Raw genomic sequence first — 20341 nt, forward strand, 5'->3', positions numbered from 1 at the left:
TGGCAAGAGGGAGAGGCGCTTGTGAGGGAAGGCTTGCTTCACGGAAGAATACGGGTTTGAGCTGCTGCTTGAAGGGAACTTGGTATAGGTTATTGCTAGAGAGGAATGGTAGTCCGTCCTGGATATTAAAGGCAAAAGAACAAGCCCTGCTCATGGAAAAGTGAGGTGTCTCAGGATCTTTTTCTAAAGGTCAGTTTAGCAGCAAGGCAGGTGGCATGGAGGGGAGGCAGGAACTGGGCTTGTAGGTTGTAAGGAAGGTCTGTCCTGTCCAAAGCATTGGTGGTGAGGAGGAGATGGACCCAAGAGATATTTACCATGTAAATCAGGGGTAGTCAACCTTTTTATACCTACCGCCTGCTTTTGTATCTCTGTTAGTAGTAACGTTTTCTAACCACCCACCAGTTCCACAGTAATGGTGATTTATAAAGTAGGGAAGTAACTTTACTTTATAAAATTTATAAAGCAGAGTTACAGCAAGTTAAAGCATAAATAATAATTACTTACCAAGTGCTCAGATTTTCACTGTTTGGCAGAAGAAATCTTCATAAAACAACTTACTATATAGTTAAATCTATCTTTTTATTTATACTTTGGTTGCTCCACTACCGCCCACCATGAAAGCTGGAACGCCCACTAGTGGGCGGTAGGGACCAGGTTGACCAGCACTGATGTAAAATATAAATAAGTAAGAGGGTGGTCCAGGGTAATTCTCTTTCCAGTAATTGGATAGGCACTGATGCTTTGTTTTAAACAAGAGAATATAGGAAGTATTTGGAGTATGTAATAAGAATCATTTTAGATATGACAAGTTTGAGGTACCCATGAGAAATCAGAAATGTTCAGTATGCAGTTGTCTATAAGTTTTAGAAACTCGGGAGGTACATCTGGGCTGGAGGCACAGTTTTGGAAGTCCCAGTACGTGTGCGGTAGTTAAAAGCAGTGGGTTAGAAAGTAAGATTACTCAGAGTTGTATGCATAGTAAGACTGTAAGAGAGTGAAAGCAGAATCCTGGGAATTGCTGACTCTTCTTAAAGATAATCAAGGGTAGCCCTGGCCGGTTGGCTCAGTGGTAGAGCGTCGGCCTGGCGTGCAGAAGTCCCGGGTTCGATTCCCGGCCAGGGCACACAGGAGAAGCGCCCATCTGCTTCTCCACCCCTTCCCCTCTCCTTCCTCTCTGTCTCTCTCTTCCCCTCCCGCAGCCAAGGCTCCATTGGAGCAAAGATGGCCCGGGCGCTGAGGATGGCTCCTTGGCCTCTGCCCCAGGCGCTAGAGTGCTCTGGTCACCACAGAGCGATGCCCTGGAGGGGCAGAACATCGCCCCCTGGTGGGCAGAGCGTCGCCCCCTGGTGGGCGTGCCGGGTGGATCCCTGTCAGGCACATGTGGCAGTCTGTCTGACTGGCTCTCCCCGTTTCCAGCTTCAGAAAAAAATGCAAAAAAAAAAAAATAAATAATAATAATAAAAAGATAATCAAGGGTGTACTGTCAAAGCATTATGAACTTTCCCTAATTTCTTTCATTTCCTTATTTTCTTAACCACTTTAAACGAGTTCAGAAATTTCCTCTTTACAGCCCTTATTTGTGATTTTCTAATTTTCTTCCTTCCTTTCTTCACTCCACTGCATTCTTCTTGAGCAGCTGTTCTTGAGGCTATTAGTTTATTACTCTTAGAACGTTTGTTGTCAGACAAAATTAGGGAAAAGGAAATGCTTAAATCAGATATGTGAATTAAAATCCCTTCATGAAATGGGCATGTCTATTTATACACTCAGTTTCATTAAGAAATGGACAGTCTGCCATTTTTAAAAACCTTTATTCTATTGGTATATCATTTTGTTTCCCACTTTTGATAGCTACAAATATATGTTTTGCTTCTTTCACTAAACAGCTGTAAGATTATGATGATAAATCACATCTTTGGACTCAGCATCTGGTAAACCAGTGGTCCCCAACCTTTTTTGGGCCACAGACCAGAAAATATTTTCACAGACCGGCCTTTAGGGTGGGACGGATAAATGCACAAAATAAAATTATGCGACCAGCATAAAAACTGGTATTTTTAAATACAATTGTCAAACTTACGAGACAAGTGTCAAGAGTGAGTCTTAGACGGATGTAACAGAGGGAATCTGGTCATTTTTAAAAAATAAAACATCGTTCAAACTTAAATATAAATAAAACTGAAATAATGTAAGTTATTTATTCTTTCTCTGCGGGCCGGTACCGGTCCATGGCCCGGGGGTTGGGGACCACTGTGGTAAACCATATAACTAGTACTGCAGAGTTCCTGGCTTATGTTCATGAAGGTTGTTACCACTGAGACTTTTCTCATTACTGCATTGCAGGGATGTGATTCCACTGGTTCCAGATTTTTCTGTTTTTCAAGAAAAGCTATGATTCCTGATTTTTATGTGATCTTTAAAGATGTTTATCTAGAATTTTAAACAATACTATTTTGGCCAGATGAAACACTCCAGTTTTTGACCCCTTTGTAACAAAGACCGACCAGCATCACCTACTGAGTTATCTGAGATATGTTTGGTTCTCTTGCATACTAGGGCGCGAGCGGAAATTTGCAGCCACAGCAGATGGTAGTGGAAAAGGAGACAGGTTCAGTCCCTTGCTGTGGAAGACTGAGTAATAATGGTCATGAGGTCAGGTGGGCGAAGGTCTGTCCCATCTGCAGTGCTTTCTGGCAGTGGATCTTGCTTATTTACTGAGGTCGTGATCCTCAGCACCATGAATAGTGACTTGAAATTGGATTGGTTAGTTAGGATATTTTTCTATGATTTTATCTCGCATATGTAGTAAGTACAAGATTAAAGTGGATATTTGGTGTTTTGCCCCAAGAATGTAGGCCAGGTGAATAATAATGTTTGTCAGCCAGTGGGTTTCGGGTTCTGAGCTCCCGATTCGCTAAATTGAACTCAATATACTTTGTTAGGACTTATTGTATTATCTTGATTTATTTCTTTATTTTGAGTCAAAGTAGATGATGTTTATAAGAAGCTTCTTACTGATCTCGTAGGAAAAGCAGGGAGACACGCCGGAACTGACCTGGCTTTTCTCTCTGTCTTCCTTGGGGGGGGGGGGGGAGGGTTCCTGCAGGTGGAACTTGCACAGTTTTGCTTGTGCGTGTTCCCTCTTAGCAACAGCTGTCCGTGCAAGGAATTCCATTTGCATAAAAATGAGATCTTACAACTAAAAAGTATCTTAAAAATTTGCCTCAAAATGTTAGAATTTGATTCCTGACTCTTGATCTCATTGGCTTTAGACTATGTCAGTTTAATTTAGGAGAGGAATTTATATTCTCTTACCCACTTTTAAATCCAGGAGTGCAGTCCCTGTGGCTCACTCTTGAATAGCCTTAGCATTTGTGAATCTTTGTTCTCTTGGAAAGTTTCGTTTTGAAAATACCAAAACTTTAGTATATATGATTAGTAATCAGTTTTGAGTAATACCATTTTGATGGAAAGAAGTGAGTTACAGTAAGAAAAAAGATTGATTTTGTTTCAAAGTAGAACTGCCTTTGAATGCAATTTTAAAGGAGTTTCAATACTGTTTAAGCTCTGGAGGCTTTATCTTTTGTGTATTCCCGAACATAATAAAAAGTTCTTTTTATTATGGCACTTACCACATTTCTGTTATCATTACATGTGTATTTTACCTTTATTGTTTGTGAGCATATTGAAGACAGAAACTGTCTGATTCATCTTTGTGTAATTAGGCCTAATATATACATAGTTACTTAATTATTATGGAATCAAAATGAACCTCCCCCCAAATAATTATTGTGAAGGACAGTAGTTCTTCTATAAAATGTACACATACCCACACACAAAATAGGATATTAAAACTCATTGCTTTGTTCCAATTAAAAAAAAATTTTTTTTCCTTAGGTGAATTGCCAAGTGTATATGGCTCTACTATTAACTAACTCATTTTAGGAAACTTCCAATCCCAAGTTAATTCCTTGAGCTGTAAGCATGTGGCGTGTGGTGGCCTGTTTATTTCCTGCAATGGTTACTTAAGAAATGCAAGTGCACTTACTATGGAAGTGAATTTTGTGATTATTGTGTATGTTTAAAACATTTCTTAATGAAAAATTTTGAACATTAAATGTAGAAAGATCAGCATTCCCTGTCCTCATGCCCAGTTTAGACCTTTATCAACTCATGACCAATTATATTTCATCTATATTCTTTTTCACTTTCCCCCACTCTCTACTTCCAGAATGATGTTAAAGCATCTTACAGAGATATGATTTCACCTGTAAATATTTCATCATGAGTCTCTATAACAGAACTGTTCTTTTTATTAAAACCATAATACCATTAGACCAGCTAAAGGAGGCAGTGACTTAATATCATAAATTATAGAAAATGTTTAGAATTACTCAGTTTCTCCCTTTTCTCTTTTCCCTCCTCATTCTTCTCCATTTTTCACAGTATTTCTTTTGAGTCAAGTTGAATATGTTTTGCATATTGCAAGTTAAAGTCGAGTCTCCCCTTCCCTTCTCCTTTGCCTTTGTCCTTCATTTGTTGAAAGGACTGGGTTTTTGCCCTTTAGTGTTTCCCACGGTATGAGTTTTGCTTAGTTCATCTTGGTGTATTTTGTATGTAACATTTTCTCAGACTTCTGCATTTTCTAAATCAGATTCAGGTTTGATTTCCACTTCCCTATGCGCCCCCCCCCCCCCTCATTCCGAGATGGTGATGGTATTTTCTTTTGAAAGGCATGAAATGTCTGGTTTGTTTTTTCTCTCTCTCTTTCATTCTCTCTAATGATTGCTAGACTCCTAATATATTAAGGATTGCAATATGGTGATATGCTAATTCTGTTGTTTCCTCTTTATTATATTGAATATTTCCTTAAAGAGAACTGATTTTTCGTCAACTCTGATTGCCCTGATAAATGCTTAATTCTCTATCACTTTTCAGAAAGAGCCTCCTCTTTAGCACTTTTCAGAGGTGATCAGTGGAATTTATAATATCTCTATGATTTCATGAACTGAAATATTTGAAGTACTCCAATCCATTGCACTAATAGTTCTTAATGATTTCGTCTCTAGCCACTTGAGGCCTCTTCAGTTTGTCTTGGGAGTTCTTTTGACATATTCTCCTCGTCTTTCCGGGGGGGCGGGTGCTCTAGGCCCATTCGAAGCTCATTTTCTGCTCTAAACTTGGAATCGGCCAGTCTTCCAACAGCCCTGGTTTGGTTTAGTAGAATTAGCAACATGATTTTATGTTTTTATACTGACACAATTTAAGGTTATTTTGTTGTTATTCTTACAGTACGTACCACTAACAGTTCACAAATTATTATATTCTGAAATCACCTGATACAGTTTTTTATGTGGTTACTCTACATTTTCTGTATAGAGTGTGGAGTTAGAATTGCTTGTTTCCACTTTGCTTCTGATTTTGAATTTGTTTTTTATATGTAAAATATTTATACTGTTACAAACTAGGTATCAGAGATGTCTAGTTCCTATCCCTGGTCTCTCTACCCTATTTTCTCCATTCCTCAAAGATCAGTATTTCTTAAAGTTTCTGTGTATCTTTACATTTAAAAAATATGATTGATAATAGTACATACTTTTCTCTATATCTATACATTTAAAAAGATGATTGATGCCTGACCAGGCAGTGGCGCAGTGGATAGAGCATTGACCTAGGATGCTGAGGACACAGGTTCAAAACCCCAAGGTCACTGGCTTGAGTGTGGGCTCATCAGGCTTGAATGTGGGCTCACCAGCCTGAGTGCAGGGTTGCTGGCTTGAGCGTGGGATCGTAGACATGCCCCCATGGTTGCTGGCTTGAGCCCAAAGTCACTGGCTTGAAGCCCAAGGTTGCTGGCTTGAAGCCCAAAGTCACTGGCTTGAGCCCACGGTCACTGGCCTGAGCAAGGGGGCAACCTGGCTCAGCTGAAGCCCCCCAGTCAAGGTACATATGAAAAAGCAATCAATGAACAACTAAATTGCCACACAACAAGTTGATGCTTGTCTTCTCCCTCACCTCCTGTCTGTCTGTCCCTGCCTGTTCCTCTGTTCCTCTAGCTCTCTTGAGCGCAGTTATGCTAAAAAAATTAAAAATAAAAATATGATTGATAGCAATACATCTTTTTTATGAGTATATAATTGAATTAAAAATCAGGATGATATGCTGATACAAAACAATACAATTTCTTCAAAATACATAGAATTGGTATTTTCTGATATCTTGATGGATTCTGTCAGCTCACATAATTAGAAATATTGTCTTCTTTGGTATCTTAAATTTTGCTTTGGTTTTTTAAAGGAATACTTCTTTGTATGTCATATATAGGAATGATACAGTATATATCTTTATCTGCCAAATAGAAACATTTGTAAGGAAAATAATTTTTTGATGAAGATTGAAAGTTTATTATTTAAAAAAATTTTAATATTTATTTATTGAAAGTTATTAAGGCATACAAACAGTATGTATAGCTATAAAAATATAGATTCTATAAAGCTCTCTTATTTCAGCCTGTGTATCTACTATACCTTTTATCAGAAATTCATGAAACCTTGGTAAAGTAGTTTTGCAATTTGAAGCTGTATTTGCTGGAAGCCTGCAGGGACTCTTCTTTGCTATGTTGTGCCATCTACATTTTAAATAATTTATTATTAGTTTCCAGAATAAGGAAAAACATTCAATAAATAGAATTTTTAAAAAAAATGTTGTTTCTAGTCGGTAATTCAGTGGTGTTGGGGAGGGAGGTCTGCAGCCCTAGTTCGTACCCTGAATAAACACGTATATACTATGAATGTATCTACTATTCTTTCCAACTGTATAAATGTTTTGTAATTGATAGAATCTAATTTCAAAAAAATAACACTGAATTCATTGTAGCTTTTTTTGTTTCTTGTAGTGCTAGGAGTCCTAATTGTGAAGTCATCTATGACCTTTTATAATTAGGGCTCTAATTTAAAAATTAAAGGGCTTGTTAAGGTAGTCACCTACTAATACATACATAATTCATTCTTTAAAGTGTATAAAAGTTGAATAATAGACTTCTGTTATAAGGAAGAGGGTTCTATTACCAAAGAGCTAAAAATACATGGGTAATATATAAGTGTATGTATAACCTAATTATTGTGGGCACCTGTTTGGGAGAGGGAGGAAAAACTTCCCGGCTATCTAGTGACTGTTGTCTTTGCCAGCGGGGCAGTTGACCAGCTGGGAGAAAAGGGTTAGGTGTCTACCCCTTACATAGGTCCTCTGTCTCTCCTGGTTCAGTGGCTGGATCAAAAATTTGCCCCACATCGCTTGTCGTTAATCATCCCCAGAAGGATATAAGAGGTACCTTAATAGGGTGAGTGGAAGTGGATCTTACTCCCCTGTCCCGGTTGACCCACTGAATGTACTGAAGATCCCTGGGTAGCTGCCTCTGTGTCTGCCTTCCCGAAAAGGAAGTGACGATGTGGGCTGGCGGAAGGGTACGTGGAGACAGCCGAAGAACACCGTTTCAGCACATCAGTCCATGGGAGAACAGGGACCCAGCTCTTGGGTGATTTTTTTGAAGATGGGTGCTTGCTTTGTGTTGTGCTGGTAGGAGTGTATAGCTCTGCCTAAGACCATGAAGTGGGGGTGGCGAGGAGCACTTCAGTTTAGGGCCCTTTTCCACTTTCCCTTCACATTTTTTGTTTCTTGCCCTTTCCCCTGTCCTCCTCTTTTCTCCCCTTTCTTCCCATTCCCTCTCCCATTTCACTTCTCTAGTAGTAAATGAATTAGTTTCGTATTTAGTGAGCTCCTTTGTGCCAGGCCTTGGTTATATTATTCTGTAGTGTTTAATGAGACAAGGTGCATGTGCATCAGGAGCACGTTCTGTTGAAGTTACTTGGAGAACTTCCATTGTATGATAGATTGAGTAAGGTGGGAGGAAAATTATCTATAGCTGCAATAAGGCCACTCTTCTTACGGGTACTTATTTTTGGTGTTGAACTCATATGTATATTTCTGTGACCCAAGTTGCACTAAAGTGGTATCAGCTTTAAGACTCTCAGCCCTGCCTGGCTGCCCACGCCATATGGAATGTTAAGGTACACACACCAGTGGAACAGAACTCTGAGAGGGGTTGACCCACTCTAGTGAGACTCATGTCAGGGTCCAGGGCTCGTTCTGTGGGAGCACTGACTGTGTGTGTGATCTAAAATAGCTGTTCCACTTAGCCCCACTCTTCACATGTAGCCTGGCTCTGTTCTGAATCATCCGAGTCATTATGAGTAGCGTTACTTAACCAGTCTGCTATGGCTAGACTTGATCTGAGAGATGACCTTACAGCTCAGCCCCTTCATTGTGCTAATGGGAATTCTGGATCAGAGAGAGCTTTAGTGATTTTGCAGAGGTTACTCGGAAATTTAGTGGCAAACTGGAACCTGCAATTTTTGACTCTATGTTCTCAGTACTCAGTTATACTTTTCTTTTCAATCAGAAAAGTCAGTGGTGAGGATCAAATGACATAAATGTCGCTATGATTTGGTAGCAGGAAATATCAGGAGGTAAATTGCTCTCCATTTGTCAGGAGGCTCTCTATTGTCATTTGTTTTGTTTTGTTTTGTAAGAGACAGAGAGATGAGAAGCATCAACTCGTAGATGCACCACTTTAGTTGTTCTTTGATTGCTTCTCATATGTGCCTTGACCAGGGGGCTCAAGCTGAGACAGTGACCTCTTGCTCAAGCCAGCGACCTTGGGATTTCAAACCCGGGACCTCAGCGTCCCAGGTTGACGGTCTGTCCACTGCACCACTACCAGTCAGGCATTTTTTTATTCTTAAACATGTGGGCAGCTGGGGTCATTTTTGATGTCTTTGTGTGTCCCTGCACTTAAGGCCAAAGCAATGCATATAGTTATCTTGTCACATTAATATATTGATACGCTTTGAAACCAAAATTCTTTCCTTTATTAATGTAGCATATACATGGATAAACTGTCTAATAAAAATTATATACTTTATATTCAGATTAGAGATTTATTACAATCATTATAAGTAGTTTTCTGACTAATTTCTTGGGAGGCATATTAATTTGATTAATATTTAGGTAAAAGTACTCACTTATGATTTTAGTATTTTTTTTTTTATTGTGACTTTTTACTTCAGGTATTTGTCAGCAGACAGACTTTAAGGTTCATGAGGAGTCAAGATTTGCTTAGGATCAAATCTCACTCTTATACTTAGTTATGTGGCCTTGGGAAATTTTTGAACACTTCTCTGTACCTTGGTTTCTCTGTTGTTAAGCTAGGAATAATAATAGTGATTAAGTTAAAATTTACCGTTAGACCATGGACTGACTTACTGCCCTCCATAACCACATGGTACACGTGAGGAGACAGGCAGGTGGTGGTTACACAGCTAGTAAATAAATAGCAGGGTGAGATTTGCACTCGGCTAAGTCTAACCCCACAGTCTACTTTTTGAGGACTATGCTATACTACCATTTTGATTTCTTCGTAAGTTCTGAGAAATTAATGAAGTTAATGAAGTATGTAGAATGCTTGGTATAATTTTAGTTTTCACAGTTTTTTGAGTTACAGAATTGTCAATAAAATTTTGTGGACATAAAGGTTAATTTTAGGAGAGTTTTATATATGTAGTTTTCCTTAGTTCTAAACAGTACTAGTAGCCTGGTAAGATGAAGGAATCACAGACCCCATCTCAGATATCGTGGAGTAGAATCTGCATTTAAGAACCCTAAAGTTTGCCCTGGCCAGTGGGCTCAGTGGTAGAGCACTGGCCTTGCATGTGGATATCCCAGGTTCAATTCCTGGTCAGGGCACACAGAAGAAGTACCCATCTGCTTCTCCACCCTTCCCCCACGCAGTCCCCCCTTGTTCTCCCTCCTGCAGCCATGGCTTGATTGGAGCGAGTTGGCCCTGGGCACTGAGGGTGGCTTCATGGCCTCTGCCTCAGGTGCTAAGAAGAGCTTGGTTGCTGAGCAATGGAGCAATGCCCAGATGGGCAGAGCCTTGCCTCCTAGTGGGCTTGCTGGGTGGATCCTGGTTGAGGTGCATGCCAGAGTCTGTCTCTCTGCCTCCCCTCCTTTTACTGAATGGGAAAAAAAAAGCATCCAAGTGTTTTAAAGGTTGAGTACTACTGCCTTAGAAGATTTTGAAGGTTTCTTCTAACTCATATTTGGTGAGTGAGTGATTCTAGAGCACCAGCCAGCTGGATATAGCAGTGTTAATTACTATATTTAGATAAGAAAATGGTAATAAATCAAGGATTACTTTAATGTAAATCGATTGTAATGTAGATTTATTTCTATTATTTTAGCTATCATTTTTAAGTCAACTCTAGAATTAATAGCTGTTTGGTTTTGTGAAAGGTTTCTGACATAGTACTAATAAATTATTCTAATTTTTATCATCCTTTATTATCTGAGGAAATAGAGCTCAAGAATTTTAAATTGTTTAGGGGAAATGTTTTTCTTAATCTCACCAAATAACATTTTAATATCAGCTGACTATATAGGAACATAAGAATTACATAAAACCTTGTTTTTGAACAAGATACTATTCTAATGTTTCAATGAACAAATTACATGATTATGTACAGAAAAAATAGCACCGAACTTGCTTGATTGGGAATGTTTAATTTTATTAGTCTCTAGAACATAAAAATTTCTATCAAACTTAATTAAGGAATCTTCTCAGATTTTTTTAAATGTGACAATAATGTCTGTTTTGTTTACCATTAAATCACTACCACCTGGCACATAGTAGGTAGTCACAAATATTTGTTAAATAAATGGATAAGAGTTTATTTTTGGTAATTTTGCCACTGTTTTTAAATGAATAATAGACTTGTAAGATTCTGAAAAGGAGTTTTTAGATAGTTAAGTATCTCCCCCAAGTTAGCTAATTACTGCCTTAAAAAATCTTTCACATATTAACTTGTGATTCTTTTTTGAAAATTTCTTTAACTGTAGTAGATGTGATTCAAACAGAAGAACAAATAACACATTTATGCAGTTTAAAAAGCAAACACCTGGTGAAGAAAACAGAACCCTACTGAGTATTTGAAGAGCCCTCCATGTATTGTCCTTCAATTGCCAGCTCTCCCTTTGTCCCCAGAGATGGCCACTTTGCTTGATTTCATTTTCAAAACCTTTGAATATACCTGAATATATCCTTAATAAGTTATTTAACCTTGAAAAACTGACTAGCAAGCATAAATCTAACTGTGTAAAGGAAGAGTAGTATTGCTAATATTAGATCAAATCTCACTGGAGCAGGTAGGTTGAATAAAGTATCTGGGTCATAGTCTGGTTTCAGCTTTCCTGAGAATTTACAAGAACTCTTATGGGGGAAGTCTCTGGGTCAGACTTTGAGTGAATCTTGGGAAGTAGCATCTCTCTCCCGTAGTTGGGCATCTGGCTGTACGGTTGTGTTGATCAGGTACTGGAGTTCAGCAGAAGTATTGTCAGGACTGGACTGCTCCGTTCTTCATTCTAAATCCCCACGGCCTACTTTCAGCTCTTAGAAATAAGTCAGGAGACCACTTCTGCAGAAGAAGTATCTCCAGCTGATTCATGGAGATCGTGAGGCCAGCGCAGAAACTTCAGCAGTCATTCTGTCTTCAGGTTAAAAAGATGGTGGTGGCCAGGATAAGGAAAAGGATAATCAAAATACACATGAACAAGAGTTGTGTCAGTCCTAGGTAGAAGAAAACAAAATCCACTGAGTGGCATAAAAGAAGACATAAATAAATGGAAAAATATTATTTTAGGGTAGAAAGACTCAATGTTATAACTTCTTAAATCTTGTCCAAGATTTCTGTTCATGTGTCATCTAGTCACTGAGTGCTTTTTACATCAACCAGATACAGTTGCTTTATTTTACCCTTGCTCATCCTTGTTTTACATAACTATAGTTACTTATTTGTGGGTTTTTTCTTTCTGAATGTAAACTTTTAAAGATATGTAAATTTATGAGGATATACTCACCTTTCTTCCCTATTGAATACAAGTGTTTTATTTATTATGGTTTCCCAGCACCTTGAACTTATAGCATGTAGAATACAGTCAGTGATTGTGAATGAATGAATAATTACAACTGTCCTTTCTCTCATAGCCCACAGTGCTTATTATCTCCTGACCATAGTTTTTTGGTCATTAACTTTGTTCAGGTTAGCATCTTATAATGCTTCCCCCCCCCCCCATTTTTTTTTGGTTTAGTGTCTAATTGTTTCATTCCTAAGACAGTCTTCTCTACTCCCTGATAGCAAGAGTGGACAGATGCTTTCTTTGTGTACTTCACAGTACAAGGCGGATGGATATAGGAACTCACTGAATTGAATACATTTATTCATTATGACTTAAATTGCTAAAAATCCAGTTTGCCTTCAACAAAAGGAGTATTTTTATTGGATAATACAGTATAATTCTAAGTGAAATAGGGCTTCTTGTTTATTTTTTAAATATGGAGAATTTTGGGAGATGTTTTGAGCTTATTGATAAATTTTGCTAAATGGGAGTTGGAAGTTTTGTAATTTAAAAATCACAATTTTCAGTGAGATATGGATTTCTTACCTTGAAATTTAAAATTTTTTTAAAAAGTCATGATTGGTTATGTTTAAATTTAGTTTTGAAGTGAAACATTCTAAATAACAATTTTGGTCTACATTTTATATGTTTTTGCATATGTAAATACACAAATGTTTTTATTAATACTTTATTATTTTTCATTCTAGCATATTAATCAACAGTGTGCCTAACCATTTCTTGTTATGCCTTTACATTGTCATTAGATTTTAAGAAAATCATTGTTCATGTTCTATAAATTGCTATGTATAGATTTTTTATGTCAGGTTTTGGAGATAAATTGCCAAAAGTGTAACTTAGCATTTTCAAAGTAAATACTTTAACAGTAATTGAAATAATATCATAAATATATAAAAGGAGAAAGTTAAAACTATTTATCAGTTTTGTTGGGTCTTTTCTAATTCATATTTGTTAAGAAAAAATTTTTTTTTTGCTTTATTTCAGACCAGTCTGTCCATATGGGGATGGGGAGGCCTTGGCATTGTCCTTTCTCTCATAACCTTTGGACCCTTTGTAATATTTTATTTGGCATTTTATATCCTCTGCTTTGTGGGTGGGTAAGTATACTCAATGATGATTTTACAGTTTGTTTGTCATGTTCTGTTGTTCAAAATTGAAATAAATGACCATGAGAAATGGAAATATGACTTACTGTGAATGCTATTTTTACGATTTTTTTTTTTACCAAAGTTTAAAAGTAAAATTAGGATACTGAAAGAAATATAAATGATGGTGATTATTATTTGTACCAGAAATATGGTTGGTCACCTTTAAAACTAAAATAAAAGTTTTAATGATATCCTTTATTGTGATAAAAGGAAAATTTTTAAGATTTTTTTTATTCCTTATGGTGTTATAACTCCTTTAAGGTTGAAATGACCTTATCTGTTATAGTAGTAACAAGATAAGTAAGTTATGAGATGACACGTCAAGTTTTGTATAATTAGAAGATATTGTGTTATTGGTTAGACTTCAAACAATAATGTTAAATATTTTCCTTAGTGAATGCTGTCATTTTGTTTAAGAAAATTCAAACATGCACCTGATTTTAGTTTTCATGGTTTTTTGCTTTACAGTATTTATGTTTTTTACCTTGCCTTGATAAACCTTTAAAAGAGAAGTTTAAGTCACGACTTAGTATAGCTTCCTATACAGAGCATTTGGTCTGAGGCATGTATTATGTGTAACAGAATGTATAAATGAAAGAGATGCTTATTTTAGATATGCTAACCAGCTTAGCTGAAATGAGCATTTTGTTGTTAATATATGTGTATACCTATGTATACATGTATATGTGATAAATTAGTGTAATTATTTGTGGAGTGAGTACTTATGAGTTCATTTAAAAATAGCTTTTGAGAACCCCCAAATATGGAGGAGTTCTTTGATCCTATTGGTTTAGAGGACTTAGCTGAATTGAATAGTATAAATAAACTATGACCTGAAAGACTGCTTAAGACACTAAAGGCTTCTGAATATCTGTGCTGTCTACTACCTCTTTCAGGATATGGGTTTGAAAGTCATGTGTAGACAATTTTATTGGGAGTATACCACTGATTGTTGAACAAGAGAGAATTTAATTAAAGGACTATTTATAAAACTATTATTTCAGATTAGTAGTTTCATTAGAATTGCTTAGGTATGATAAGTGTGTATTGAAACAATTAAGAAATAAGTGGTAGGAATCAAATAAATGAATTTCTCAATATCCTTATTGATTGTAAAGATGATTGAAGACTATAGATTTGCAGCCATTTGGCTTTTAAATTACACTCCTTAGTCCTAAAGTAAGGCCAGAGCTGTGTGGTTACATAGCTGCATGTTTGCACTTCTGCATGGGGTTGTAGCTGCTCTTACTTACTGGTAAGGAGTTTGTCTTGAGATGTATCTTTGAAAGGAGGGGTTTCTTCAGTTCACTAATTGAATAAGCCCTTGGCAAAAGTAAAGGAGAGGATTTTCTAACACTTCTGAAAGGGAGAAATTGCAGCTTTCTAGAGGACGTTAGGAACCCCAGGAACCCTTGGAAGATGGAGATGTGGAGAATTTCTTCTTTCAGACCAAACTGCTTTATATAAAATTTGGAAAAGAGAGAGAAGGATGATGGGTGCATTCAGTTCAAAGCCAAGGGAACCTTGGTTGTTCCCTTTTTTTGTATCAGATAATTTAAGGAATAATTAAAAAAATTTTTTTTGGATACTTGTACTGTATATAAAAATTTTTAGGTAAGATGAGATACTAGAGAGTGTGAGAGAGCCACTGAAAACTCTTTAGGTAATATGAAGTCACACAGTAGGCTGAAATTGCAGGTTCATGCTGTCTCATAAGTTGATGTGTTGAGACTGTTGATCCCAGTGAAGTGCACTGCACAGTCCGGCCTTCTACTGTCGTACTAGCAGGCTCTCAAAGGAGATCAGTTAAGTAGCATCCTAGGTTATTCAGTATCATCAATGGGAACCGTAATTCCTGAGTTAGCTCTTTCTAATGTTGGTTATAGTTACAAAAATTGTCCCTTTAACTTAGCATAGTTTAATGCCTTATGAATTTTAATAGCAAAAATAGGCTTTTAGGCCCTGGCCGGTAGGCTCAGTGGTAGAGCGTTGGCCTGGCATGTGGAAGTCCCAGGTTTGATTCCGGCCAGGGCACACAGGAGAAGCGCCCATCTGCTTCTCCACCCCTCCCCCTCTCCTTCCTCTCTGTCTCTCTCTTCCCCTCCCGCAGCTGAGGCTCCATTGGAGCAAAGATGGCCCAGGCGCTGGGGATGGCTCTGTGGCCTCTGCCCCAGGTGCTAGAATGGCTCTGGTCTCAACAGAGCAACACCCCAGATGGGCAGAGCATCGCCCCCTGGTGGGCGTGCCGGGTGGATCCCGGTTGGGCGCATGCTGGAGTCTGTCTGACTGCCTCCCCGTTTGCAGCTTCAGAAAAATACAAAAAAAAAAAAATAATAAAATAAATAGGCTTTTAAATTTCAATCTCAAGTAAAACATTTTATATTTTGTAATTGAAATCATTTCATAGTTTTGGTGTGTTACTGTGTAAGTTTTTAGAGATATGTTTCTGTTCTTTTTAAATATTTTTTTAGTGTGTGTGTGAGAGAGAGGTACAGACAAGGACAGACAGGAAGAGAGAGAGACGAGAAGCATCAGTTCTTTGTTGCGGCACCTTAGTTGTTCATTGATTGCTTTCTCATATGTGCCTTGACTGGGGAGATTCAGCCAAGCCAATGACCCCTTGTTCAAGCCAGTGACCTTGAGCTCGAGCCAGCAACCTTGGGCTTCAAGCCAGCGACCTTGGGCTCAAGCCAGCGACCATGGGGTCATATCTGTAATCCCACGCTCAAGCCAGTTTCCCTGCGCTGAAGCTGGTGAGCCCGTGCTCAAGCTGGATGAGCCTGCGCTCAGGACGACAACCTTGGGGTTTTGAACCTGGGTCTTCAGCGTCCTAGGCTGATGCTCTGTCCACTGCTCCACTGCCTAGTCAGGTTTTTCTTAAAATGCAAGCTTGAGAGGACTTACATTTTTCTGTGGAAACCACTCTTTTATTTTTTGCAAATAAAACTTACATTTTAAGTTCTGCAGTTTATTTACGATGTTGAAATGTGTATATTTTGCTTGTAGTCAAAGCTGATCCCGTATTTTATGCTATAAGAATACGTCTGGAAAGAAAACCACTGAGGGATTTGTTTGTTTGTTTCTGTTTTATTTGTTTGTTAATTTGGCTTGCCACTTATATGGTATTATGAGTTACTTAATAATGGCATTTTGTCATGTTTGTTTGGTTCTGCAATCATTATTGTGTCTATAGATGTTCTTATAACCCGGTAAAACTGAAATAGAGAACCAACTTGATTTTTAGTAATAATATCAGATACAACACAGGCAAAATTTATGGATAATTCTGAAGCTAGATTTTTTTAAAAGAAACAAAAACCGAATGGATGACATGAGCTGGTTTGAAGTTTATCTGTGTCCCCCCCCCTGCGCCCTGCTGTTGTGACGCTGGTGCGGAAGAGCAGTGCAGTGGCAGGTAGCCGCCGGGAAAAGCAGAGCCTTGAGCGTCTTCCTGCCAGTAGTTGAGGCTTCCCAAAAGAAGTACAGCATTTCACTGTCACTTCTTCTCACTCAGTCTTTGAATCTCTGTGAGATTACTCTGTGATGAACATTACAAAATTAAAATTTAGCTTTTTAATAGAATTCCTATCTACTTAATAGTGTTTAGATTTAACTGGTAAATTTTAAATATAGGAACTAGTGATAGTATGTTGTCAATACTTGTAGTGAAGTAGCGTTAAAGCAGTGTTTATCTTACCTTGACTCTATATACTCTTCTCTGATTAATTCCAGGTTTATTTAAATAAATTATAAATTGGATCACATCACATTTTTCCTATGTTAATAGTAAGTGTGTGAGTTAGCTATAGATTTAAATCTCATTTTTGTGTCTTTGGTTATTAGCTAGCTTACTTATTTAATGAGGACTAATTTTACTGAAGTTTGAAAATGTTGCCTGAGATTTTTTATGAAATATACTGGATGAAAACTGTGTAAGGCATTATTATTGTATAAATTCACAAATGCTTATAGTTGTTTTAAAGTTTAGAACATAGCAAACTGTCAATTCCTAGCCTTTCCAAAGTCACTAGTGTTTAAGAAGCTGATTATTAAGTCTGAAAAATATGTTTGGTATTAGATGTGTTAGATTATAGGAAAATTTTGTTTTTGTGTCAATAATTCCATTTTTTCCAGGGGTTTTGTGGTTACTCTCCTATTTGGAAAAACAAACTCAGAGAAGTACCTAGAGCAGTGTGAGCACTCATTCCTTCTGCCGACATCAGCTGGAATTCCTAAGGTGAGTGTGGTGAGGGAATGTGAGACCTTGAGGTCCTGTTCTGTGCAGTGATAATGTGATCCTCTCCGTGGCGCGGCACACTTTTCTGTAATTCACTAATGTTCATTGTGAATTTACGGGAGACTTTCTGATCGTGCTTAGAACATACAGTTTTAAAGGTTACCTTGTGAACTTTCTTAGATGTTAAAAGTGGGAATGCAAATTTGAGGATAAGACTGAAAATTGAAGTGTTTTCCTGCTATCTTAACCTAGAATTTCAAAATGTCACATGTATGATTTGTGTCAATGAATATACTGTTTTGAATGAAATAAGTAACATAGGAACAAGAGGAAGGAAAGGGATACTTTTTCTTTAACTTACTTGAAAAAAATATAGCTTGGAATTAGGTTATGCATTATTTATAATTTTAATAAGTTAGGGCCAATTTTTCATCATCTTGAATGTTGCTAATTTTTTATTCTTTTTCAATGTCATATCTTTAAATAAAATTGCAATTGAGTACTATAGATGGTAACATAGATAGGCTTCATATTTGCATGACTTCAGTTCTTTTTTTTTTATTTATTTATAGAGGGACAGAGAGACAGGAAGGAAGGGAGAGAGATGAGAAGCATCAATTCTTCCTTGTGGCTCCTTAGTTGTTGATACATTCTCATATGTTTCTCAGCTGGGCCGGGGTTCCAGCCGAGCCCGTGTCCCCATGCTCAGGCCAGCAAACTCTGGCTTCCAGTCATTGACCATAGGGCCATGTGTGTAATCTCACGCTCCAGCCAGTCACTCTGCACTCAGGCTGGTGAGCCTGCTCTCAAGCCAGAGATTTCCCTCTCTCCTTCCTCTCATCTCTCTCTTCCCTTCCTGCAGCCAAGCCTCCATTGTGGCAAAGTTGGCCTGGGCGCTGAGGATGGCTCGATGGTTTTCACCTCAGGTGCTAGAATGGCTCCAATTACAGCGGAGCAACGCCCCAAATGGGCAGAGCATCGCCCCTGGTGGGCGTGCGGGGTGGATCCCAGTCGGGCGCATGCGGGAGTCTGTCTGACCGCCCCTTCGCTTCTAACTTCGAAAAAAAGAAAAATGTTCAACTTAACAACTCAGACTATGAAATCTACGAGTGCCTAAACATAGAATTATTAAATATAAAAACACAGGCTTTACCTCATCTAATTGTATACAATAATTCAGTATTCCAAATGTGTGAACTCATCAAGTACAAAATGGAGACAAATGGTCTGGAGTTAAAGCTAGAAATTTAACTTTACAATTGTTAACTTGTTCAGTTTGTGTTAAGATATAGGAGATGTAGAGAAAGTAATATATAAAGTATTATTTTACATTATTGAAATAAAATTCCCTATTGCACTGATTTTTATATTGATAAATAATTTTTTTCTAATACTATAACTTGTAAAATAATTGGAGACGTTTTTGGTCCTCCTTTAGGACTCCTATTAATATGTCTCCTTTTAGTTTGCTTACAAATTCTTTCTAAGGAAATGAACCTTTCCTTTCTTTGTTTTTTGAATCATTTCTTAGCCATTCATAGATCCATTCATTTGAGTGGTAAATATAGAAGATGGGAACTGTTTAAAACATTAAGATCCCGCCTGACCAGGTGGTGGCGCAGTGGATAGAGCGTCGGACTGGGATGCGGAAGGACCCAGGTTCGAGACCCCGAGGTCGCCAGCTTGAGCGCGGGCTCATCTGGCTTGAGCAAAGAGCTCACCAGCTTGGACCCAAGGTCGCTGGCTCCAGCAGGGGGTTACTCGGTCTGCTGAAGGCCCGCGGTCAAGGCACATGTGAGAAAGCAATCAATGAACAACTAAGAAGTCGCAGCGCGCGAGAAACTGATGATTGATGCTTCTCATCTCTCTTCGTTCCTGTCTGTCTGTCCCTGTCTATCTCTGCCTCTGTAAAAAAAAAACAAAAACACATTAAGATCCCAAACAGTAATAAATCATAATCAAGACAGGTTAAGTCTTTATAATCTATTTTTAATAGGTGCTATAAAAAGTAGTAATTTTGACTTTTCTAAAATGATTTATAAGCATGTTCGATGAAAAATTCTTAGATATTATATAAACTTGAAGCATGTTTCTTATATAAATAATAAATAAATAAATAAAATATGCTTTGGTTTGTATTTTTTATTGTTTTTTTATTGTTTCCAGGCCACTGATCTCTCTGAAGTGTCTGTAGAATAGAGAAATTTATTTTCATTAATTGCCAATAATCATCCCTAAGTAAAATAAATAAATTATTATTATATATTCCTTTGCTAGCTGTTTTGGGCTGGGAGTGGGAAAAGGGAACAGGAAAATTGATTTAACTAACTTGAAACACTTGGAACACTTAGAGTTTTAAAGTTTCGTTGAAATATGGCAACAATATATGTATATTTTTAATTTTTTCACATTCTTGATGTTTGCTGATTTCATTAAATTTTTGAAGTTAAGGATAGGTTTTTTTTGGATATGTGCTTGTATTAACTTGAGAAATAGTGTTTGGTCTATGCTGGGGTCTCAAGAAATCAGGTTATTTATTGTTTACTTGAAGAAAATGACAAAGTTACAATGAAGAGTCAGTTAGAGGTGAACTACAGAAAACTTTAGATCATGAACTATGCAGTAAGATGTGATGGTTCTCTTTAGTGCTTAGAAGAAATGAAACGGGAAGCCAGGACTATAAAGATCGATAGAAGACTGACGGGGGCCAATATAATCGATGAACCCCTCCAGCAGGTGAGTCCCAGTGTGTGCTGCCTGAGCTCCATGTGTTGTGTGCTGCTTCTGAAAATACTAAGAAATTATTCTATTTATATAATAAACTAGAAATGTATTATAATGCTAGCCTTGGATTCTATGCTTAAAGATGCCACCTTATTTTAATTTATGAGGTGGTTTACTTAATATTAAAGCCTTTTGATTGAATTTG

General features: G+C 37.5%; 1 protein-coding gene across 5 annotated transcripts in view; it reads left to right on the forward strand.

Moving 5' to 3' along the window:
• SNX13 (sorting nexin 13) overlaps positions 1–20341 on the forward strand; it is a 116282-nt gene that overhangs the window by 25753 nt on the left and 70188 nt on the right. For all 5 annotated transcript variants that reach the window (XM_066354128.1, XM_066354129.1, XM_066354130.1 and 2 more), the window contains 3 exons: positions 13012–13124; positions 17310–17412; positions 20059–20148. In XM_066354128.1, coding sequence (XP_066210225.1) covers positions 13012–13124; positions 17310–17412; positions 20059–20148 — 306 coding nt within the window. The remainder of the gene's footprint in view (positions 1–13011; positions 13125–17309; positions 17413–20058; positions 20149–20341) is intronic.

The sequence above is a fragment of the Saccopteryx leptura genome, chromosome 12, assembly GCF_036850995.1.
Source record: "Saccopteryx leptura isolate mSacLep1 chromosome 12, mSacLep1_pri_phased_curated, whole genome shotgun sequence".
Taxonomy (NCBI): domain Eukaryota; kingdom Metazoa; phylum Chordata; class Mammalia; order Chiroptera; family Emballonuridae; genus Saccopteryx; species Saccopteryx leptura.